General features: G+C 36.8%; 2 protein-coding genes and 1 long non-coding RNA gene across 7 annotated transcripts; 1 reads left to right on the forward strand and 2 right to left on the reverse strand.

Moving 5' to 3' along the window:
- Window positions 1–621: 621 nt before the first annotated feature.
- Window positions 622–6658, reverse strand: LOC145101204 (uncharacterized). 4 transcript variants are annotated; one of them, XR_013705518.1, is made up of 9 exons: window positions 6415–6654; window positions 3975–4052; window positions 3708–3861; window positions 2769–3369; window positions 1610–1789; window positions 1254–1505; window positions 1047–1127; window positions 871–951; window positions 622–794 (listed from the first exon to the last, which is right to left on the reverse strand). XR_013705518.1 is itself a non-coding variant. In XM_079038382.1 (6 exons), exons 2-6 carry the CDS (start codon window positions 4006–4008, stop codon window positions 1281–1283), a joined length of 1194 nt encoding a protein of 397 aa, XP_078894508.1. In that variant the 5' UTR covers window positions 4009–4052; window positions 6415–6653; the 3' UTR covers window positions 1148–1280. The 4 variants fall into 4 exon arrangements, 1 of the variants encoding a protein (XP_078894508.1); XR_013705519.1 differs by lacking the exon at window positions 6415–6654 and adding an exon at window positions 4436–4701; XR_013705520.1 differs by lacking the exon at window positions 1254–1505 and having other exon boundaries at window positions 6415–6658.
- A 2031-nt stretch (window positions 6659–8689) lies between these two features.
- LOC145101207 (uncharacterized) lies at window positions 8690–9794 on the forward strand. Its single transcript, XR_013705521.1, has 2 exons — window positions 8690–9257; window positions 9438–9794. It is a non-coding gene; the product is annotated as an uncharacterized LOC145101207 (long non-coding RNA).
- A 379-nt stretch (window positions 9795–10173) lies between these two features.
- Window positions 10174–12608, reverse strand: LOC145101206 (lipid phosphate phosphatase 2-like). Of its 2 annotated transcripts, none has more exons than XM_079038384.1 (7): window positions 12387–12608; window positions 12120–12159; window positions 11346–11579; window positions 11079–11225; window positions 10897–10987; window positions 10560–10808; window positions 10174–10469 (listed from the first exon to the last, which is right to left on the reverse strand). In XM_079038384.1, the coding sequence occupies exons 2-7, from the start codon at window positions 12150–12152 to the stop codon at window positions 10345–10347; spliced, it is 879 nt and encodes a 292-aa protein (XP_078894510.1). In that variant the 5' UTR covers window positions 12153–12159; window positions 12387–12608; the 3' UTR covers window positions 10174–10344. The 2 variants fall into 2 exon arrangements, with proteins under 2 accessions (XP_078894510.1, XP_078894509.1); XM_079038383.1 differs by having other exon boundaries at window positions 11079–11276; window positions 12387–12607.
- Window positions 12609–25537: the final 12929 nt, after the last annotated feature.

A 25537-nucleotide genomic window follows, 5' to 3' on the forward strand; every position in this document is an offset into this window, starting at 1 on the left:
ATTACAATTAATAAATTTAATTAAATATTTTATAAAATTTAATTAAAATGAAACAACTACAAAATGTCATATGGAAAAAAAAATTATTCAAAATAACCACAAAATGGCATATGGCAAAATCAATAAAAATGTGACATGTGACAAAAAGATTTTCAATTATTAGAGTAAATATGATTTTAATCATATATGACAAAAACATTTATGATTATAACAAATGTTAATCATATATAATTTAAAATACTATTATAAAATCCAAGCATTATTATCACAACAGATTATAATAACATGTGATTATAACATATCTCAATCATATGACTTAAAATGTAAACCTAATTTTTGTTTTTGATAATCACATACGATTAAATTATTATGGATTTAACAAACTAATCCATAATTCATTTAATCATTTGTGATTATATATAAATATCAATATGTTTCCAATAATCATATGTAATTATACTTTGTACTAATCGTATGTGATTATAATCATCATATGTGGTTATAATCATTCATGAGTAAAATCATTTAATCATATGTGATTATCTATAAATATCAATATGTTGTTGTATAATCATATGTGAATATATAAAAACATATAAATATTTATAGACAATATTCAAGAAAGAGTTAATTATAATTTGTATTAATCATATCTAATTATGAATTACATCCAAAAAGACTTTAAAATGTACAAATTACATGCAAAAGACTTTAAAATAATTGACACATAAACAATTTTTAACACAAAATAGCGTTAAATATCTTCTCCTTCACCAACATTCTTCCCTCTAAACCTATATATAACTAAATTATGTTAATAATCATATGTGATTGGACAGATATATTTTTAATAAATATCTTTGTTTTTACCTCCTCTTTCAACATTCTGTTCTTTTTCATTATTATCAACATTTTTATCTGCTCTTTCATCTATATTCTTTCTCTCCAAAGCTGAATATTAATAAAATATTCTATTAATCATATGTGATTATATAAATATATTTTTAATAATGATATCCAATTTAGACATATATACTAATTTTTACCTCTTCCTTCAACATACTCTTCTTCTTTATCATCATAACCTTTTTTACCATGTCATTCATCTATATTTTTTCCCTCCACACCTGAATTTAAGTAAAATATGTAGTTAATCATATATGATTTTTAAAAAAAATTAATAATCATGTCATCTACACTTTTGCCCCCTTCCACACATCATCATCACAAAGTTTTTCATTATTCACACCTACCTCATCATCCTGACTAACTTCAACATTCTAACCACCTTCAATATCATCATTATACTCTTCATCATCTTCATTACTACCTTCAACATTATCATTTTCCTTTTCTTTATTATCATATTCATTTTCATCATCAAAAATGGTATCCAAATGGACTTTCAAATGATTCAATGTGATATTTTCAGGAAATTTATCAATTCCCTTTTCGGTTAACATACGTAACTTTCTATACTTCATCAGAACCATTTCTTCATAATCCTAAATCACAATTAATTGGAAGTTTATATTAGCATACATGATTAAAGATTACGATCATTAAATATTGAGAAATTATCTAGTATAATTGTTATAATTAAATTTACCTCCTCATTCAAATCTCTTTCAACAAACTCTTCATTAAACTCTCCGGTACCAAAATCACCCAACTCTTCTTTTTCATAACTTTCTCTCAGTTTCATCTTCTCTGACGTCCAGTGACAAATCACTGGACGTGTTCTTTCAACTTGAATGACCTCAGAATGGACACTATCTACATAAACCAACTGCAAAAGAAGAAATAGTTGTCATTACAATCATATGTGATTAAAGAAATTTATTTATAAATCACATGTGATTATAGCAATTCAAATTTAAACATAACTGTAAAAAAAACCTTAAAATCACATGTGATTATAAATGTGAGATTCACATATAATGTAACATGATATACCGATTCATATGTGATTAAAATATTTGCCATGACAATCATATGTGATTAAAAAAATTACTTTTAAATAACATGTGATTATTACAATTTAGATTTTGTAAAACACCTTAAAATCTCATATGATTGTAAATATAATAAGATTTACATATAAATTAACAATGCATGTTGATTCACATGTGATTAAAATATTTTTCATTACAATCATATGTGATTAAATAAATTTACTTTTAAATCACATGCGATTATAGCAATTTAGATTTTAACATACCTTTAAAAAATCTTGAAAATCACATGTGATTAAAGATAACGAGATTCACATATAAATTAACATGGCATATTGATTTACAAGTGACTAAAATATTTATCATTACAAATCATATGTAATTATAAAAATTTACTTTTAAATCATATATGATTATTGCAATTTACACTTTTAATATAAATATAAAAATCCCTAAAAATCATGTGTGATTATACAGATAATGAGATTCACACGTGATTGAAACATAAATTCTTCTAGCAATTTAGATTTTAACATAATAGTAAAAAAAACCCTAAAAATCACATGTGCTTAAAGACAACGAGATTCATATATAAATTAACATGGCATACTGATTTACATGTAATTAAAATATTTGTCATTACAAATCATATGCAATTATAAAAAATTATTTTAAAATCATACGTGATTATTGCAATTTAGATTTTTCACATAAGTATAAAAATCCCTAAAAATCACATATGATTATACAAATAATGAGATTCATAGTTGAGTAATAATATATGATTAATAGAAGATGAGTTATTAAACATACCACTAAATAAGCAGATGGTCCAACAAAATTGCTTGTCGAACTGGATGGATCATAAGATTGTTTGGTTTTAACCAAACAATCTATCAAATATGAACACCAATCGATGTTGCTTATCTTGGTATCCTCCATGATGTACTTTAGTGGGGAAGTATTTGCTTTTCCTGAAGAGCTTGATTCAATCAAAGAGTTGATCAACAAAGCTAAAAAATTCATTTTGAAATTCATATCCGCTTTGTTGGATGAAACAATCTTCATTTTTATCTCCTGAAGTCGAATCATGCTCTTGTTTTCAAATTGTTGTGTCCATTCCTCATAAGTATTATCCCCTATTGTTCTTAATGGAAGTTCCGAAAACTTTTTCCTTCCTAATGGAAATCCAAGGATTTGATGGACTGATTCTCTAGTCACATCAATCTTGCCTCTTTGAAGAATAATTTTCTTTGTTGTTGAATCAAACTTCTCAAGAACAAAGCAACTTAGTGCCCCTGGCACCTCTGTCATCTTCATTTTCAAAAGATCTCCAAAACCCATATCTTCTACACAATCTTTTTGAACTTCATTGAAACCTTGAATTACCGATAGCAAAGCTCCAGGAGAGCACCTATCATCAAATACAACAATTAATGAATTAAATTCATATGTGATTATAAGGATTAATGTACTTAGTATACATGTGTGATATTTGAATCACATGTGATTTAATTTAAAAAACACAAAACTTAATCATATGCAATTGATGTTTTTGTGTTTATAAAAAAAAAAAGATAATAACATGTGATTATAATATGGATAATCATATGTGATTGGTGTCTAAAAATTGTTTTTCAAATTATATATGATTTTAATAATATATTATTAAAACATGTTTTATTATAATAGATTTTAATCATATATGATTTAAAACAAAATATATAAAAGATGATAATCACAAAAATATACCTGTTTCTCAATGTATCAAAATGCTTCTTTATTTGCTTTTTCTTTTTTCTCTTTTTCTCCCTTGTTTCAAAATCGGAATCTTCATTTTCATCGACAAGTTTTTTTTCTGTACTTAAAACTACTGCTTTTCTCTTTTTTGAGTCTGGTTTTTCCTCTACAAATATCATAAATGTCATATTAAGAAAACCACAAATGATTAAACAAACTCATAATAAATAAGCATACAATGTTCAACTCAAATTCTAATCACATATGATTGAATTATACCTTTGTCGTTTTTCCTTTTTGATATTTTTTCCATTGTTTCTTCTTCGCTTACTCTTTTTTCTTTCCCTTTTAACTTTCCTGAGATGTATAAATGTAGATATAATCAGAAAATAAAAAATGATTAAACCATACCATGATAAATAAGAATCCAGTTTTCATAACATATGTTAATCACATGTGATTGTATATCTCTTGTATATAAAATATGTTAATCATATATGATTAAAACATAATGTGGGATGTTTGTGTATAATCATATGTATTTGATGTATAAAGGATGTTTAGGTGTATAATCACATGTGTTTTATTATACCTTTGTCATGTGATTGAATATCTTTTGATAAATATAAGATGGTAATTACAAGTAGTTAATGTACAAAAGATGTGTTTAAAACAAAAGTAAGTAACTACAAAAACAAGTCTAAGGTACTACCAGAAACAACTTTACAAAGTGAGCATACCTCAAATGACTAGTGAAATCCATAGCTTAAAAAATGAAAGATAGAAGAGATAAGTTAAGATAGATCAGAGCTTGAGCTGAAGAATCGAAAGTGGGTAACGATTAATATAAAACACCAAAGCAAGATTCGGAAATTGAAAAAGGAGGTGCAAGAGTTGAGGAGACCTACCCTCTACAAGTTGTGGGAAGGACTTGTGGGTCATTCAAATGACAATAAGACAAAAAAGCACAAAAGATAAGAAAATATTTGAAGGAAGAATTTGTTTTTTCATTTAGGAATCTTTTTCCCCCTCTAAAATTGAACTAAACACATAAATTCGATGCGAATGCGCGGACAACAAGTAGGTGTGGCGCACAAGTAGTAATTACCAATATATGTTTATCAATGTGCTAAAAACCCATAAAGATATAAAATGAAACCAAATGTACAAGTCATACACCTGAATCTAATGGTAATTAGTTAACCAGAATGCAAAATGCATGGGGATTTTTGATTCTGTAGAAACTACTCCCATAATTAGACCAGACCATGATGCGCCAAAGCGTGATGTGTTGGATACGCTTGGATGCGCACATGCAACATGTAGGTCGCATCGCCCCACACTTATGTTACCCATAGACCATCACATTGCATCGCAACAACCACATCACCGCATCAAGCGCGCTTTTTTAAACCAAGAACTTAGTTAAAGCCAAGCTATGTAAAAACAAATAGCCAATACCTACTTCCTAAAAAAGTAACTTTTAAAGGTTACTTGAACTAGTAACTAATAAGTGGTTGAAAAGGAAATATAAAAACAAATAACAATGACTTACAGTTATATTAACGGCATTTTGGTCAATAAATTTGTTGAATAAAGAGACTTCTTTTAGTTATGGAGCAACAAAACTGTATTCCTAATATCAATGCTCACAAATTGTAGTTTACAAATTTTGACAGTTATATGTGTTGGCTGGACAGGAGAATAAGCCGAGATATATATGTAAAGAAATCTCAACTCAGGGTATTGATGGCGCATAAGAGCAAAATTGGAAATACTAAAATTAGAAAAAAAGAATTAAAGCTCAAGAATTTTACAACAATCTTGTTGATTGGAGGAGGACCAATATGTGCTATGATTTTTGGTTTCTTGTTATTTACCTACCATCAGATAATCACTTTCACAACACACATGTGAATGAGGCGTTTTGAATGATGAACAATAAAATGAATTTAGTTTTGTTTGGATATTTACAAACCACCATATTCTTTTTAGACATTTAAATATCCTCAATTTATGCAAGTTTGTGTAGTATTATAAACACATTTTTCACTGACAGGTTGAGGAAAAAAATTTGCTTATCAGAACTTGTTCAGACCATTTACAATATATTATTGTCTGCAAACTGTTCTTCAATTACTAAAAGTAAACATGCTCACAGAATCTTGGTCAATAACTTTGACATCATAGAAAAAGGTATGTAACTCATCTTCCCTGTCTTCACTTTCAAGATTATAATCAAGTTTTGCTTGTTTGAACAGGAGAGATTAAAGATCAGATAAATAGTAGGGATCTTTTGTACATATGAGTAATCATTAAATTCAATGATTTGAATTAATATTTATAGGAAAGGCACATTTTAATGCAGATTAATGACTTATTGTTGCATATTTACAGTATGAACAAAGGGTTAGATTTGAAGTCTGTTACTAGAAAGCTTATGTAAGCACAAAATTAAGAACTCACGAGGAGACAATAAAGAGGATTTGCTAACAACCATGTTAATTGCAATTTCACTTCAAAAATCTAAAAACAAAGTATATCAACATTCAACCATGTTATTCTCCTCCGATGTTTTCTAATTGCAAACAAAAACCAAGAGCAGGACTGAGTATACGTAACCAAACACTTACAACATTATCGCAATGTCTATAATTGCAATAATCAGATGCTCATTGTACGATTAAAAAAAGAAATAGTAAAAATCGATATCGCTAACCTCAGTTATTTGAACTTGAAAGCTGAAACGAATGGAGGCTTGCTGCTGCTGTGCGTATGCACAGCTGATGGAAAATGCCGTCGATTTAGAGTATGGGTAACTGCTAGCTATCGATCGATTTGGGGCAAGGGGGAAATCGTCGTCGATATGGCGGAGAGGTGGGAGGAAGTTTTAGGTCAAATTTTTTGAGGAAATAGTTTATTTTAGTTTGAACCCAAAACCAAAAACCCTTGGTAAAAATTAAAAATTTGAGGTGACAGCTCTATTCCCGATTTAATTTTTTAATTGTATAATCAAAATCATATATTCTCTATCTTTTCTTTTCCTCTCTGTTTTTTTTTTTTTTTTGACAAAAATAAATCCAACTCCAAAATAGGATAGAAGAAATTTTTTGTGTTTCTTGATTTAATTTGCATTTGAAACGCCTCCCAAAAATTAAATTACAACAAGACAAAAGAATGACCAATCTGTGCACAAAGGCAAAGCTAATCAATTAATTTCACTAACACTTTGTGTAGAATTACTCTTGTTAAATATTACAATGATTGTAATATACATGTTTTTCTTTCGGGTCTCATTCTATATTTATCTGATATCTAATCTACGTGTATGACCCGTTAGGTTCAAGATAAAGTAGTTGGCGTGACATCAACATATTACACCGTATGCATAATGCATGCATATAAGTCTATAATGTTAGTCAAAGCCAATCTATGGAGATACACATCATTCGACCATAGAGACGCAATAATATATTTTTGAAAAAGGGACAAGTTGTTTATCATGCTTATGGATGGAAAAGTCTTTTTTGATCAACTATATAAATGCAAAATGTGACTTTCCAACATGTCGATACAACTTATCGCAATCAAACAAAATTGTCATCAAGTCATGTAAATGTAGTTCACCATTTTCTTTTTTTAAATATTGCAATACAAAAGTTACAACAATAGCCCCTGTAGTTTTACTGATTTTCACTTTTCTAAAATGAAACCTGCAAAAATTTCTTTTTTTAGGTATAAAGTTGTATTAAACAACCAGAAATGTAAAAAGAAAGAAAGCTATATGAAACGTACAAAGATGGTGTTTGGGAGATATTTTATAGGCTTAAAGTCGTTTTTAGAAAAAAACTTTTTATAAAAGATCTTTTCTCAAAATTAAATGTTTAAAATGTGTTTCGATGTAAAAAAACAAAAGTTCCAAAAGTTAGATTTTGTGGCTTTTTGAATCATCTTATTCTCCCTTTACCCAAAAGTTGATTTCAAAAGATCTTTTCTCCTTTCCAAACAACTTTCAATTTTTTTGACTTTTTGGAAAAATAAAAAGTCAAAAAGTTATTTTTAAAGCAATTCCAAACACCCTCAAAAGGCAGAAAAACTTATTGTAGGCGGAGATTAAAAAAAAATGATTTTTTTATTACCTCTTCCTTATGATTATTTCATAGACCTAAGGTTGTAGAACTCACTACTCGGTACTTGTTCCAAGTAGCGGGTACTCAAGAAGTACTCAGATTCATAGATTCATTAATTTATGTAGAAATATTTTTAGGAAATTATATATGTCAAAATCATAAATTGAATGAAAATTTATAACAAAATTAGATACATGTAAATAAACAAAAACTGAAAAACATACAATGGTCTCACTTTATTAATAATTACTGAAAATTTAAGATATATATGTAGTAGTAATCACTTGTGCCTTTTTAAATAATAAATCATTACGTATATTATACATATTAATCACCGAGTTAGTCGAGTTTTAAAACATTGTTCACTTCATTAGGGGGCCGATCGGGGAGTACTCAGATTCTGTAGCTTGCCTCGATAAGGGGTTGAGTAGGGAGTACTCAGCCGAGTAATCGGCCAACTCAGCAAGTTTTACACCAATGCATCGACCAAATGACGATTTTCACAAGTGTCATGTGCGAAATCTATGGCTATTTGTGGTATTAGGCTAACGAAGGCGGGGGCGGGGCGGGGGCAAGGGAACAAGGAAAATTCAGGGGCGGGGGTAGGAACGCTGGACATTTCAGGGGCGGGGGCAAGGGAACAAGGAAAATTCAGGGGTGGGGGCAGGGATGCACTCCCCATCCCATTTGTCCCGGTTGACATCCCATACTTAGTGTTTTTTAGAACTTTATTATTATTGGTATGATATTTATTTTTTTATAATCTTTCTTTTTTAATGAGATGAGGTTACTTTTCAAAATTAATGTAGCCTACAAAATCAATTTTAGGTTAGATTTTAGCATAGGCTATATTCGTCACTTACATATACATTTCAAAGTATGGCTATTGGTATAAAAGTCGTTAAGTTTTCAAACAATTGTTGGTTTTACCATTTGATGTGTTTTGGACTCTATTAAAGCCGGATATTTAACAGGTAACCAACAGGTTACCCGGTTAAACAACGTAAGGTTACACTCTTACGTTGGCTTCAATCCCCACCCACCGTCATCTTCATCCCCAAACCTCCTTTGTCCTCTTCTTCTCTTCGCTCTTATCTTCTGAATCTAACCTCATGTGCGATGAATCGATCCATGATGGTCTCCTTTCTTCTTCTTCTCTTCTGAATTGAACACCAACATAAACCCGATTCAGACCTTGAAGATTAGGGCATGTGACTGATCAGACTTTTCTTCCTCCATGAAATTCGATTCAGACATTGGGTGATGAACAGATCGATCTCCTCCACCATCTTTCCCTTTCGATTTTCCATATTGATATGAGGAGCTACCTTACTGCCGTCATGCTCACATACATCAGATTACATCATTGGAACATGAATCAGAGTAAAGGGGTTCATCACCTTCATCACCCAATTCAGACCTTGGAGTCAAGGTAGCACCTGTTCATCAACCAATTCAGACCTCTTTGTCTTCGATTTTAAGGAAAACACACCCATTTTGGGGTTCATCAATATCTGCTTTGTGATTAAAATTTGCACACAACACACAGTGTATGATTTGCTACTAATTTGTGTGTTATGTGTGTATTTTTGTGTTCCTATGTATTTCCAAGATGACCATGGTGAATAGGGTGAAGAAGAGGAGAGTGTTACCGGAGCTAGGTTTAGATATGGGCAAGAATGGGAGGTGGTAGTGAACAATATCAATATAGTTATGGTAGCGGTGGTTGATTTCAATGATGGTATCAGTGGTGGATTTCAGGTTTGATGTTTTTGGAAAACATGATGACCAAAGAGAATAGGGGATGAAGAAGACAATACAACGGTGGTGAGGGGCTACTGTGTGCACCATTAGTTATGGAGAATAGAGATGGTGATGGGTTAGATGAGGAGAGTTTGAATATTTATAGATACAAATTTCGATTTGCAGGTGCGAAGGTAATGGAAATGGAGATGATTTTAGGCATCTATAGATCAGCGACTTAGATGGGTTGTATGTTACCGGCAGATAACCCCTAGAAGGGTATAAGTGCAAAAATTAAATCAAATATCAGGTTTTAATGAGCCCAAAACACATCAAAAGAAAAGGTAAAACCAACAATTATTTGAAAACTTAAAGATTTTTATAACATTAGCCCTTCTAAACAGCATCGCTTTGGAAATTAATAACATTTTAAAAAACTTTTCCTCTATTTAAAACCAATGATTTTTGAAAATACGAGTAACAATTAAATCCATATTAACCTATGAAAAAAATTTCTTGTAGTTGGAGCAAATTTTATTATAATACTGTTTTTATGAATAAACTTTAATCATCAGAGATGGGAGTTGTGTTTGAAATTGTGATAATAACTAAAAAAGGAAATTATCTATTTTATACTTAAACGGAGGGGCGAGGTGAATAACCAAAATATTTACAAGCCCTTTACGTTTTGGCTCAAACAAGCAACTTGAAGCAAAATGACTCCATGATCAAAAAAAAAAAAAAAAAAAAAAAAAAAAAAAAAAAAACCTACAAATTTAACTCGACACTTTTCCAGACTCTACATCACTTTGCATACCAACTTCACCCACTGCAGAATCCTCTACCCTTCTATTTGAACGTGTCTCTTCCAAAGCCCTAAAATAAGCATAAGGACCCCATCCTAAAAAACAAAAAACAATGTCACTAAAAATTATAAACACTACACAAAAATACCAAAAAAAAAAAAAAAAAAAAAAAAAAAAAAAACTACCTTCAGAGTGATATGGAGCTGGAAAAAACTGCAGATAGCAAAAAATCGCAACTGTGAAACCTAAAATCCCTCCAGCAAAAACATCCTGCCAATGATGCCAATAATCATCCACACGTGAAACAGCTACAAGAGACGCCATAAGAATTGGAAGAAACACAATGCATAGTTTTGCCACGTGGCCCCTTCGATCAAACACTTTGATCTTCCCAGCTAAATACAATGCCAAAAACCCTAGACCCGCAAACGACCCTGCAACCCAATTTCAATTCCCCAAGATTATTTATTACATAAATTCATAAAACTAAATAATCATTATTAATATTAGCAAAAAACTTACATGAAGAATGACCACTTGGAAAGCTCTTATGACCTTCTCTTATATCACTATCTTTCCCATGACACACAACATTCCCCCATTGATCATAATTCTACATAATTATAATTAAGAAATTATTTCATTTTCGGAAAAAAAAAAAAAAAAAAAAATTGGAGTTAAAAAGATAACAATACATTACATACATCAACTCCATCAGGAAAGCAACGCCAAAAGAAATCAGGTCTAGGGCGTCCAGTGGCGTCTTTTATAGCATCTGTGAGGACTCCGGTTATAAGTATAGAAAATAAGAGCCCTAAAATAGCATGGTGAAGATCGTATACATCTCTTCTCTTGAAATAGATGAATACAAACACAAGTATAGGCAACAACACCGCATACACCTGTAAAACAAATAATGTAAAAGTGGATTTTTGTTTTTGAGAAAAATAAGGTAAATGTTAACTACTCACGGGTACGGCCCACAAGGGAACGGTGTTATCTTTCATTGGGTATTTAAGATCTGTCATCATGTCTTTGCCCACAAAGCGGTAGAAAGGGTGAATGATGTTTAGAATGATTTCAATGATGGCAAGTAGTAGCAATATAAGCCAGTCATGCATGTGAAGCCTTGCCACCTTCCTTCCATGAGACTTCATGTAGAATAATTCAAGCTCGTTTACCTCAACTCTACCCCCCTGCTGCCCCTGTTTAGATAATTATATATGAATCTGAAAGCTATATATCATGCTTCATGAACAATCATAACAGCAAGACTTCTTGCAAGATTGTTTCTCATTCATATCTCCGTACAATTAGTGATTTGTCTTCTTCCCCGAATTATTATTTTTTTATGTGTTTTTTGCAGATCAAAAAGACTATGTGGGATTCAAGTCTCCAAGAGGCAGCCCTTGAGTGTGTTTCTAGTCCATTAAAAGAGAATACTATTCTCTCCATCGCATCAAAATTGTAAAGACTCCATTTATTTTTTTATAGTTTTATGTAGTGTAAGAAAGATAAAAGAAATTATTGTAGAGAATAACATAAATATGATTCATAGATCCACCACTAGTTGAGTTTTATTGATAAAGATAACTCACATTAAAGGGTATTTTAGAAGAAGACGAAAGTATACAATAATTTGAGAATAGTGTGAAGATTTGAAAAATAAATAAATAATCGGTTCATACACTTGCATTGAGAATATCTAAAAGATGATTAAGAACCAAAACTGGGGGTTTACTGACCTGAAACATATTCCGAATGATCTGAAGACTCATCCTTCCACTGAGCAAATCAAAATAGAAGAAAAAAGAAAAATCAGGCCGAATTATGCAATCGGTATTTCGAATTTTAAAACCCTACGAAATGCAGGGTTCAATTAACTAGTAAACCTACAATTACTCGCTTTGTGACTAACGGTTATATAATAACTAAAACAGAATATATGAATGTTACAAGAGAAAAATAATAATTTACAAAGATAAAGTAGAGAGGGATTGTGGTGGTTGTACCTGCAATCTGGACTCCGGAGAGATAATTTCGGGCAAAAATCAATGCGGCAACAATGGACCCAGTGTCATTCAAAATTCCCTTGTTCTAATGAGTGTAAGGTTGACTGATAATAATGGATGCATATGTAAGTGTGACTCGTCTGAGAGAGGGAGGGGGGCGGAGTTGTTTGCCAGGGACGGCGGTAGTGAGGTGGGTGTAGGGGTCGGAAATTGGGGGTGGGGGCCGACCGAGGAAACGAATTTATATTCGATTTTCCTGAAATTTCACACGTTGTCGCTAAACTATATGATAATCTGCAGTTCTGGTCCTTACACTCCTATAAGTATCAGTTTCACCCATTACTTTTTTGTTTTTCAAGATGGGTGGTGATTCTTCCACGGTGATTTATTTATCCATCCACTGATATCTAAATTTTGTGACAGTTATACCCTTATAGTCCCATTTTAACTATGTCTTTTTTTATTACCAAACATGCGTCCGCCTTTCTCTCATATACACACACATTCACACACGCACATAACAAACAAAATCTATAATTTCATTTTAAGAACCCAACTTATCTATAGCCAACCACTTGTAAGTATCATTTCTTAAGTTTCACTAAATCATCTGGTTTCACCAAAGAGTAGGAATAATCAGATGCTGAGTGGTGGAGTGCTCATTTCTCTTGAGCTATTTAAGAGTTAGCATGTCTTCTCTATAATAATGGTTGTGGATTGTTTCTTTATCCTAATTGCAAACCTCAAATCATTCAACATCAAGTGGATAGTGGGAGATGGAAATACTTGTTCTGGTTTGTTCACTGACAATATTTTCTGCAGATTTTCAATGCTCTAATCAATAAAGAGTCTTCTCATATTTTTTATCTGGTTCCCTCATGTGAAGATTTTAGTTAAAGACGCTTTTGACATTGTTTGCTTTTTCCGATCAATATCAAAATTATAGATGGAGCCGAAGCTATCAAAGATAGACTTTGCAGAATAATTAATTTGGGTTTTCTGTGGGTTAAAGGAAAAAAACAGAACATATTCAAATCGTGAAGGAAGAGGTAAATCATGAAAGGTAGAGTTGATTGATTTAAGAGTCTTTCTAGTTGTTGTTTGAACGACAAGAGAATGATGGAATTATTTTTACATTGAATTATGGAGAAGAGATATGTGTGTGTGAGAGTGTGTGAGAGAGATAGGAGTAGACGTAGTTAAAACAAAAAAGGTAATGCTTTTTCTTTCTTAAATAACTACAAGAGGGTAAAAGTGTCAATAAATATAAATGAATGTGGAAAGATAAAAAAATTCTATAGAAATATCAACACCCTTTCAAGATGGATAAATTAAATGTTAGGGGCAATTTCACCAAATAGCAAGTAGAGGGGCTTATATGAATATTTTATCCCATTATAATATGGCTAACATTCTCATTATTTTCTTACATTAATGATAGAGTTAATAGGTGGTGTTTGTTTTTTTCAAAAGGTCTTCATGATTTTTTATATTTATGCCACGTAGACCGCATGTAGACGTTTAGTATTGCAGATTGTTTGTATTTTAGAATACTACAGACCTAAAAAGATTTGTGTTTTTCTTTACACAAATATGGATCTATGTCTTCTAACATCTTTTAGCATTTTCTCACCTGTTCCACAATGTATATTTAACTTTTATAAAATAAAATATTTTTTTTGGGTAATTGTTAGTATTATTTTTCATTTTTTATACTTTTGTCTTCCTTTTTTTTATGTAATTATTTGTTTCTTTATTTATTGTTTTTTTATTTCATAATTATATATACATACTAATTCTAAAGTGTCACTTGAACAGTACTCTTTTGTGATTTGCTGATTTTTTTGTTCTATTTTTTTTCCTTTTTTCTTTTACCAGATTAGTGTCCTCGACACCGATTCTATTACCCAATAAAAATTGGATTGGTGGCCATCGGTTCTTAACCCGATATCCCACCGCCGATCGATTGATATCAGCCCTGATTCATTGTTTTCTTCTCCATTTGTTCACTGTTTTCTCTATCTATATCTCTACCGCATCTGTCTTCAATCAACCTCCGTCCTCCTCTATCTTCCCGAATTCCATCTTTGTCTATTTCACTTCCCTTCTCTCTATACTGAAGCACCGCTATTGGTAGCATCCCACCACCTCACGATGTCAGTCCACTTCTTCATCTTCACCGTCATTGCTTTATTTTAATCGGTGATGTGTTGTTGCCGGCGACAATAGATTCGCTCCACTGAATCAACATGTGAGCTTTGAATAATTTTTTCTTTTACAGTTTTACATCAATATTCCTTTCCAAGCCAAATGTAGAGAAGAATGGTGAATAGTTTATGGAGATCAACCTAGAACTAGGTAATGTAAATTTGTGATTGAGATGCCAACACAATTTATCTTTCTTCTGTTTACCCTAATCATATATTCTTTTGTCACACCCCAAAACCGATAACGGCAGAATATGTTTCGGGGTGGAGGACGTCATGTATAGTATCATCACAATTGCATAATAGTAAAAACAAGAAACATACAACCATTTCATTACATAGTGAGTTTAATTACAAGTGTGTTCTGTAAAGTTTCAATAGACACCAAAAGTAATACAAAAATAAGAGATGGATCTTGTATGCTCCATCTTCTCCAAAATGTTGCATCTGTACCTGTCTATCTTTGACCTGAGGATACAAGTTATTTTGAAAACGAGTATCAGCATAAAGATGGTGAGTTCATAAGAATTTAGTGTGAATTTTGTATAGAATGTATTAGAACATATAGTGTGAAAAACTGCAATTTACATTTATAAGTAGTAGAAAACCCTAGAAAATCCTATATTTTCCAGAAAATACGTCGTAAGTGAAAACTCTAAGTTTGCATGTAAGTTTTATCATTGAAAACTGTTTGTTGTAAAAGTGTGGTACTAAATCTCCAGTATGTAGTGTTGATAGGGGAAAAGTTATGCCTGTTGACAGTAATAGCTGTGCGAACTTCCATTAGTAATAGATACTTATTTACTTCGGGATATTAACTGAGACTTTAGTCTTAGTATTTTAGTGTGGATATAGTGTATTCCTTTTATGTGACCAATAGTGTGAGCAATAGAGGATCCCATGACCTTTCCGGTCATACATAGTGTAGTGAAGTAGTGTCATCCCTGGGCCTGCTCGGCTCGGACTGAGGTTAACAGTCGGGATATAATAGTGTCTGCCCCGTATAGATCTATACATGTAGCGTCGCCTTCCTTCCGGAAAGCCCTGGTCACAGTATGTAGCGTGTAGAGTGTCTTGTAGAGGATTAGTGTATTATACTCTGGGTTAGTGCTTTCTCTTGTAATATAGTGTAGTAGTCTTTTGTATAGTTCATAGAGTGTTCTTCTATTCATGTATCATCTTGTAGTAGTATGAATTATAGAGTGTATCGTAATAGTAGTAACGAGTAGTAGTGACCTTAACTATACCTATTATAGTTAATTTAGTGTGTATTGTTATTGGTAAATGAATGACAGAGACATCGAATGAGATGAAAATATTCGTATCTAACACCAATATACATGATATATAACTAAGAAATCAACGACAGTCGGACGGATAACTAATACCCTAAGCCCACATCAAACAAGAACAGGAAATAAGGCGAGCTATCGGTCCTAAGTCCTTCAAGTCTTACTTATATAAATATATTAGTGTAGATACCTTTTATAAGGAAAGTAATTTAATAAAAATCTTAACGAAAGAAAGCATTTAGAAAATAGTTTATTTTTCCAAAGTAGTTTTGAAAACGTAAAGTTCTTTTATAAAGCATAGTGATAAATCACATGTGATTTGAGCTACGGATAGTAAATCACATGTGATTGATTTACATAAAAATGTATATTTGACTTGTATCCCCCCCCCCTAAAACATATGAAAACATTAGAAAGGTTCTTTAACGACCCAAAAATCACGACTAAAAATTTCTTTTAAAAACATTACTAAACCAGATTTATAAAAACGTATCATAAGTCAAAACATAACTTTCGAGTATTAATTCAAAACATAATCTTATTATCAGAGTCAAACATCCCCAGGCTAACTGACTATGGTGTGTGCTCTGCAATCTTCCCGAGCTCCTCTTTTGAAAACCGAGTACCTGAAACCAAAACTGAAACCGTAAGCACGAAGCTTAGTGAGCTCTCCCAATCTACCACATACCACACAATAACATATAAAGCACATACTGGGCCTTGCCCACTGCATCGGACTGAAGTTCGGACTAACTGGGGCCTAGCCCCCTACATCGGACCGAAGTCCGAAGCTGATTGGGACCTTGTCCCCTACATCGGACCGAAGTCCGAAGCTGACTGGGACCTTGTCCCCTACATCGGACCGATGTCCGAAGCTGACTGGGACCTTGTCCCCTACATCGGACCAAAGTCCGAAGCTGACTGGGACCTTGTCCCCTACATCGGACCGAAGTCCGAAGCTGACTGAACATAGCATAAACATATCAACTAGCATAAACACATAAATCCTGTCTGAGCCACGAAGGCATTAAACATACTAACTACTACATCGGACCGAAGTCCAAAGCTGATTGGGACCTCTGTCCCCTACATCGGACCGAAGTCCGAAGCTGACTGAACATATCATAAACATATCTACTAGCATAAACACATAAATCTTGTCTGAGCCACGAAGGCATCAAACATGCTAACTACTGCATCAGATCAAAATCCGGATACTACTGCTAGCTAAACGGGCCGGCATTGTGGCCTTAGACCCGTTCCTACTGGAAGGAAACTCACCTGAACTGCTGAGCTCTGCTGATAAACCTCTGGCTGCTACTCGCCAATCCACTGAGTTGCTGCTCCTCTAGCTCTCCGAGCTATCAATATCAATATGACACTTAGTCTGACAGCCAACTAAGTCAACTCTGGTCAAAGTCAAAATCCTGATCAAAGTCAACCTTCCAGGTTAACCCTACTCGCCGAGTCCTCCTACTGACTCGCCGAGTTCATATGCTCAGGGTCTTTTTATCCGCGACTCGACTCGCCGAGTCAGTTTATGACTCGCCGAGTCCAACTAGTTCCAAGTCCTGTCCTGTCCAACTCGCTGAGTCACCACCCGACTCATTGATTCGAGTCTCAACTCGAAGGGTTTGGGGTTTCGCGACCTGACTCGCCGAGTCCACTAATAGACTCGCCGAGTCCAAGGCAATCTTCAACCAACTCGTCGAGTTGTTCTTCCAACTCGCCGAGTTGATGCCTAACTTCATCCGACTCGACGAGCTGTTCATCCCACTCGTCGAGTTCCATCCTGCCGCTCATACTGAAACGATGCTGCTGGAACCAGCTTGCTTATATCCCATCTGATTACTCAACTCCTACTAACTCGAGCCTTCCATCCTGAAAGAAAAGCTACCTACCTAGCTATCCTTACAGATCACTTACACTTGGCAGAAGGCGCAACTGATCCTGCTGAGAGGGACTTGCCATTTCCAAATCAACCAACTATACTGTCAGCACATGCATTCCAACACAAATACTAATACTGTCCCAAAACTCTGAAACTTTCCAAACACTGAACTGCCTGCAATACTGAACATGCCTGAAACTTTAAACTGCCTGAAACACTGAACCGACTGAAACGCTAAACGGCCTGAAACACTGAACTGACTGAAACACTGAGCTGCCTGAAACACTGAACCGACTGAAACGCTAAACGGCCTGAAACACTGAACTGACTGAAACACTGAGCTGCCTGAAACACTGAACTGACTGAAACACTGAGCTGCCTGAAACGCTGAACTGGCTGAAACACTGAGCTGCCTGAAACACTGATCTTACTGAAACACTGAGCTGCCTGAAACACTGATCTGACTGACACACTGAGCTGCCTGAAACACTGAACTGACTGAAACACTGAGCTGCCTGAAACACTGAACTGGCTGAAACATTGAGTTGCCTGAAACACTGAACTCCAATCCAACTGTGGAGTCAAAGGACTCCTCACTTAGTCGCTTCCACGACTTCTAAACGAAATCTTCCTCTGGGACTAGTTTCCACTAGTTATCCTGTCACTACGGCTCTAACAATCTTCCGATCCAACCGATCGGGTCCATACATCACATCCTGGCATCATCAATTCCACGACTAACAACATGATGGCTCCCAGACTAATGGTAGCCCTTAACATACCCGAACCCTAACGGTCCACTGCTACTCTGATCTCATAACTGATGTGACGATCTATAGCCAAAATTGCTGACTTAGCCATAACTGAACCATTTGGGAAATCCAAAATCTAACCCGTGGATTCCCATATCCTCATTGCTGCACCCGAACGGGTGGGAACTACTGCTTTCCCGCGTCCAACACGCGCTCATGCTACCTACCAATCTGATAAAGGCTGCGACTATGCTCGTGGACTTACAACTCTCTAATACTATCTAGCTGCTAGTGAATGCTATGGCTACCCCCGTAGACTTACAACACTACTACTACTATCTGACTGCTAGTGAATGCTACGGCTACCCCCGCAGACTTACAACACTACTACTACTATCTGACTGCTAGTGAATGCTACAGCTACCCCCGCAGACTTACAACACTACTACTACTATCTGACTGCTAGTGAATGCTACGGCTACCCCCGCAAACTTACAACACTACTACTACTATCTGACTGCTAGTGAATGATACGGCTACCCCCGCAGACTTACAACACTACTACTACTATCTGACTGCTAGTGAATGCTATGGCTACCCCCGCAGACTTACAACACTACTACTACTATCTGACTGCTAGTGAATGCTACGGCTACCCCCGCAGACTTACAACACTACTACTACTGTCCCGAGGACATCCTGACTATCCCTAGTCCCGCTAGTGATTCCTCATCCTGATTTCCCAAAAACAGCCCTTAGTCCTTGAATACTTCATCATCCTCGACATCTTATATCCTTAATATACTTAGCGCTTCGTCGAGGGACTCTTCGGCTTGGTTCCCAAACCAACCGTCTACTGATCCGAATACAAGAAGCTATTGTTGGGAAGTTTCCAAACTCCCAACTCCTGAATCTACGCAATCCTGCATGCTGACGCTGACACTAGCTACTAATATGAAAACATCTCTTGCTAACCGTTCTCAGGATCCTCATTCCGACTCACTTGAGCCCTACAGGTGGTCCTCCAATCCTGGATTCTCAACTAGCTTCTAACCATCCCGATTACATGAACTAACTGCTGGGAAGGTCCTCGAACTCCCAACTCTGAACTTCTCATTCCATCAATCACTGTGCTACAATCATTTCAGAGGCCGCGCACTCATTCTGATTCTACGTTGCTCTTATTCTTGTATACTTGGAGGGTTCTCCCCCACTTGGATTCGGCTAGATCCTTACTGCTCACTGGTCGAAAGGATTTCCAACCCTCCTTCCATTAAAAGGGCGATATGCTGTCCGCCGACGTTTACCCTTGCCAGCGCTCCAACTAACTCTTACCAGATCCGCACCCTTCCTGCTATCTGACTGAGCACCCTTCGATCCTTAACTGCATTTGCTTTAGGGACTACATCCTGAGAATCTGCGTTTGGGGTGCACATCCCCAAACCACTTCCGTACTGACCGCTAGCTGCTCCACTAAAAACTCTGGGCTATCACTCCTGAGAATATAACTGATCATTCCCCAACTAACGCCTTCCGCAAGTAGTAAAGCACTACTGCATCTTACACATACATGCTACAAATACTGAATCCGAAGTAACCTGATCTAGAGGAGACGACCTCCAATTCACCATTCAATTCCAAGGTATGCAGATGGCATAAAACTCAACCACGAGCAGGTAATGCAGCAACATAACAATAATATCACAATAATAGATGACAAAAAAGCAAAAGATACATACCTCCATCACTCAGTGCTGCTCGAATCCCTGCTGAAATCTACCGCAAAACTCGGCTTCGAGCCGTAGGCGCCCTTGCCCGACCCTGATGTCCGTTGGGCTCTCGAAGTCCCAGGGGCAGGAGCTGGCACCTGCCCTGTTGTATACAAACTCGGACAGTGGGCCTTCTTGTGGCCTCTCTGACCGCAATGGAAACATATCGGGTCAAGTCCCTGGGCAATGGTAGTAGTACAATCCCTGCTAATATGACCCATTCGACCGCATCTGAAACAGCCCAAAACATCACTGCTTCTACGCCTGCACACACCCATGTGTGTCCTTCCGCACTTCCCGCATCGACTGCGGTTCTGATAGTTCCTAGTCCTCAAATCCGAACCCTTGGGCCTCTTACTCGAACCTGAGGCTACCTGAGTCTCATACGCTTTCCTCTTCCTTTCCGACTCCCTGTCCGCCGACTGAACAACAGCTGTCTGATCCTGGAGCCTCTCGATCAATCTATCAGTGATCCTCACGACCATGTCGGGCAGATCCTCGCGAATGGCTCGCGAAACTTCATCAACTATCCAATCATCCAAAGGTCTCTCTTGGAGACAGGATGCCCCACTCACTCTTGTCCCCTGATGGCAAAAACTAGAAATGGGGTCTCCCTCCCTGATGGATCCCCGAACTCCATAAGAATCGGGATCTAGACGAGCCCCAACCTGTCCTGAAACTATCCCGACCTTAAAGGCCTCAAGATGACTGTCCATGAGCTCCACAATGGCCTCCCTAACCGAACCGAAAATCACTGGAGTCTAATCAATGATGTTGCGCGCGATCTCTGCGGAAATGAAATCCCTCATCTGATCATCAAGTTGCCCGGCTCTAAAGCCCGAGCCCGATCCCTCCTCGACGCCTGAACTGCTAACTGGTAGCTCGCGCAATGTCACCATGCTGAAAATATAACAATTCCTGATCAATTTACACACTACTGCTGAGGGATTTCTCACTCCACCAACTCTGGTTTCGTCTTGGCCCCTCTTGAATCGAGTACGGATCCTCTGCTTTCAGTAGTATGGGCCCCTACTACCTTCCATATCTATCCGTACTTTCCTCAAGAGTCACCTCAACTCCACCAACTCACTTCTACTAATACTGATCTCTGCTACTCTCATCCTAGGCTTGCCCTAGGGAACTTCTGACTCCACCCAATCCAGTCCTCAGCTGCTGAAGGCCTCCTTGTAATGCCAATTAGCCACCACTTGAATACCATCACATGTGATGAGGCTCAGATAATCCTTCGAGTAAAAGGCTCGTCCCTACAATGGTTGGACTCAAACAAGAGCTACGCAATAGGGCCAAACCCAACACTCTGAGATTATTCAACCCTGATCACATGTGACGTGACGTATTCACCTAATGGCTAACTCCCATCACTCAGAGTCCCACAAAGCACAAAACAAGCAGCATTCGGACACAAGAAACTATTCAAGCAATTCTATCCTCATAACGAGAAAATTGTACTAGCATACAATGCTAAACTTATACTATAAGGCATAACCTAAACATGCTATCCTACTGCTGTCTACTCAATACAAGCATGCAATTCTTATCAAGCTGAACACATAAAGCAGACACATAAGGCATCATCCTAGATCCTTAGTCCTATTCTAGCATGCTGTTCTACTGAAGCTGAAACTGAAACTGAAACCGAAACTGATACTCATAACATAACTTGTATGGGTAACTTGGGAGTAATTACTTGAGCTCGGCTGATTGCATGCACCACACCCTTTTCTCTTTTCAAAGTTCTTTCTTTCTGAATTCTTTTTACTTTTCTAAAACCGTTTTCTTTCTCCAAACTCTCTTTTTACAAAACTGTCTTTTCATTTTTGAAAACCTTTATACCAATCCCTCAGTTTGAGTCCAGACACGCTCGAGAGCATGTCCGAATCCCTCAAACCAAGGCTCTGATACCAACTTGTAACGACCCAAAAATCACGACTAAAAATTTCTTTTAAAAACATTACTAAACCAGATTTATAAAAACGTATCATAAGTCAAAACATAACTTTCGAGTATTAATTCAAAACATAATCTTATTATCATAGTCAAACATCCCCAGGCTAACTGACTATGGTGTGTGCTCTGCAATCTTCCCGAGCTCCTCTTTTGAAAACCGAGTACCTGAAACCAAAACTGAAACCGTAAGCACGAAGCTTAGTGAGCTCCCCCAATCTACCACATACCACACAATAACATATAAAGCACATACTGGGCCTTGCCCACTGCATCGGACCGAAGTCCAGACTAACTGGGGCCTTGCCCCCTACATCGGACCGAAGTCCGAAGCTGACTGGGACCTTGTCCCCTACATCGGACCGAAGTCCGAAGCTGACTGAGACCTTGTCCCCTACATCGGACCGATGTCCGAAGCTGACTGGGACCTTGTCCCCTACATCGGACCAAAGTCCAAAGCTGACTGGGACCTTGTCCCCTACATCGGACCGAAGTCCGAAGCTGACTGGGACCTTGTCCCCTACATCGGACCGAAGTCCGAAGCTGACTGAACATAGCATAAACATATCAACTAGCATAAACACATAAATCCTGTCTGAGCCACGAAGGCATTAAACATACTAACTACTACATCGGACCGAAGTCCAAAGCTGACTGGGACCTCTGTCCCCTACATCGGACCGAAGTCCGAAGCTAACTGAACATATCATAAACATATCTACTAGCATAAACACATAAATCTTGTCTGAGCCACGAAGGCATCAAACATGCTAACTACTGCATCGGATCAAAATCCGGATACTACTGCTAGCTAAACGGGCCGGCATTGTGGCCTTAGACCCGTTCCTACTGGAAGGAAACTCACCTGAACTGCTGAGCTCTGCTGATAAACCTCTGGCTGCTACTCGCCAATCCACTGAGTTGCTGCTCCTTTAGCTCTCCGAGCTATCAATATCAATATGACACTTAGTCTGACAGCCAACTAAGTCAACTCTGGTCAAAGTCAAAATCCTGATCAAAGTCAACCTTCCAGGTTAACCCTACTCGCCGAGTTCATATGCTCAGGGTCTTTTTATCCGCGACTCGACTCGCCGAGTCAGTCTATGACTCGCCGAGTCCAACTAGTTCCAAGTCCTGTCCTGTCCAACTCGCTGAGTCACCACCCGACTCACTGATTCGAGTCTCAACTCGAAGGGTTTGGGGTTTCGCGACCTGACTCGCCGAGTCCACTAATAGACTCGTCGAGTCCAAGGCAATCTTCAACCAACTCGTCGAGTTGTTCTTCCAACTCGCCGAGTTGATGCCTAACTTTATCCGACTCGACGAGCTGTTCATCCCACTCGTCGAGTTCCTCCTCATCTTCAAGATACTCGCCGAGTCCACTCGAAGGACTCGCCGAGTCTATTCAGTCCTTAATCCATGTAGTGGATTTTTGAGCCAAGCAGGGCTTCCAACTCATAGATCCATACTTCTAAGGCCTATCCCCCACGTAAAGTGGCAAACTTTATGTGTAGATCAAGAGATCTAAGCTTAAAACACATTCAAACTAGGGTTTATGGCAACATACTTCTTCAACATACCAAGGGCTGATACTTTAGGGGATTCTAGACCAAAACAAACATGGATCTGAGGTAGCAACCTCAGATCTGGACCTCTAACTCGAAATGGTTACTTATCATGCCAAAATGTCCAAAACTCACACATAAGAATAGATCTAGGTGCAAAGGGAGTCCAAGCAACAGCTTATTACCTCCAATTGGTCTGAAATGACTTCTCAATCCCGGATCTACAGTCCCTTCTTGCACCTCCAAGGCCTTTCTTCCTTCTCCAAGCTTTAGTGCACTCTTCAAAGCAAGATCTAGCTCAAAAACGGATATGGTGGCTAGGGTTTGGTGTTCTGGGGTAGAGAGGCAGTAAATGAACCCTAGGAAGGAGAATGAGAAGCTTAAATAGGCTCCAAGTCCCAGATTTAGGGTTTTCCTCGTTCAGACCCAACTCGTCGAGTCTCCTTGGCCGACTCGCCGAGTCGGTTGCTTACACCTCGACCCGGATCCCGCTCGGACTCGCCGAGTCCCTCCATGGACTCGCCGAGTCTCCCCTTAAAATTGAGGTCTTCTTTCTTTTCTTGACTTTCCAAACTTTGGGGTGTTACAGGTTCATTAAGGGGTATGAAGTCACCTGAAATCGAGTAAATCGAGTAAATCGGGTGAAAGTGTCGGTTGAGCGTTTGGTGTCAATTAAGGACTTGTACACCTTTTAAGACCCTATTAACATATGAGATATTTGTTTTACAAGAAATTAGTCATTTATACTTTTTATTAAAACATTTAAATATCCTAAAATTGATTCGGGGTCTTATGGATTAGAAGTGGTTCTCGGGGATTGTACAAGACCAAAAGGGGGTACTAGGGAGTCCAAGAGTTTACTCCCTTGGAGTTTACGGCCCAAAGGCCACTCCTTGGGATTTTACGGCCATAAGCCTCATGGCTTGGCCGTGAACTCTTGTTCACTCCCCAAATTTGATGCAAAGGCCCTTAAATCAATCCCTTTAATTTTCTAGTGAAGGTCTAGGGCTAATTAGGGGGTTTAATCCCTCATTTGGTGAGGTTTGGGGGAGTTTACGGTCCTAGCTTATGCTTGGGCCGTAAACTCTAAATTACCCCTCAAAATGTGATGTTTAATGGTCCCAAACTCGAAATGGAATTTCCTAAAATCATATCCCAAGCCTAAACATGCATTGGAAGGGTTTTTGGGGCATTTTACATGGAAAAAGGGTGTTTACAGCCTAAGCATATGCTTGGGCCGTAAACCCTCCTTAATGCCCTAAAACTTATGGTTTTGATGCTCAAACACTCCTAGGTAAAACCCCTAACTAGTATCCAAGCTCAAAAGAAGGAAATTTGGGATTTTTTGGCACATTTTGGGTGTTTACGGCCTAAGGAGGTTCTTAGGCCGTAAACTCCCTTTTGATGGCCATATTGTGTGATTTTTGAGCTAATGCAATCATAAATGATATTTAGGACAAGTTAGGGTAGAAGATCTTACGTTTTGGAGGCGGGATTTGCGGTTTTTGGAGCCAAGAACGAGTTAAAGAGAGAAAGTAGTGAGAGAGAGAGAGAGAGGAGTTTGAGTGGTAAAAGAGTTCAAGGAAGTGTTACCCTTCCTTATATAGGTCTCGGGTGTTGCACCCGGTACACGGCTACCCGATGCTAAAGTTTAACGGGGTTTAAACTTTTTACCCGGGTTAAATGGTTGAAAAATAATATAACTTTATT

The sequence above is a fragment of the Lactuca serriola genome, chromosome 4 (assembly GCF_051521515.1).
Source record: "Lactuca serriola cultivar US96UC23 chromosome 4, Lser_US96UC23_V15, whole genome shotgun sequence".
NCBI lineage: Eukaryota > Viridiplantae > Streptophyta > Magnoliopsida > Asterales > Asteraceae > Lactuca > Lactuca serriola.

Bases quoted from the DNA above. Each gene is read 5' to 3' on its own strand.
- LOC145101204 (XM_079038382.1), bottom strand. From the start codon at position 4,008: ATGGAAAAAATATCAAAAAGGAAAAACGACAAAG. The intron at 3,862-3,974 runs GTATAATTCAAT...TGATATTTGTAG, and splicing joins AAAAAGGAAAAACGACAAAG to AGGAAAAACCAGACTCAAAA. The intron at 1,790-2,768 runs GTATGTTTAATA...CTTCTTTTGCAG, and splicing joins GACCATCTGCTTATTTAGTG to TTGGTTTATGTAGATAGTGT.
- LOC145101206 (XM_079038383.1), bottom strand. From the start codon at position 12,152: ATGAGTCTTCAGATCATTCGGAATATGTTTCAG. The intron at 11,277-11,345 runs GTGAGTAGTTAA...TTTGTTTTACAG, and splicing joins TTCCCTTGTGGGCCGTACCC to GTGTATGCGGTGTTGTTGCC. The intron at 10,470-10,559 runs GTAGTTTTTTTT...TTTGTTTTTTAG, and splicing joins AGCTCCATATCACTCTGAAG to GATGGGGTCCTTATGCTTAT.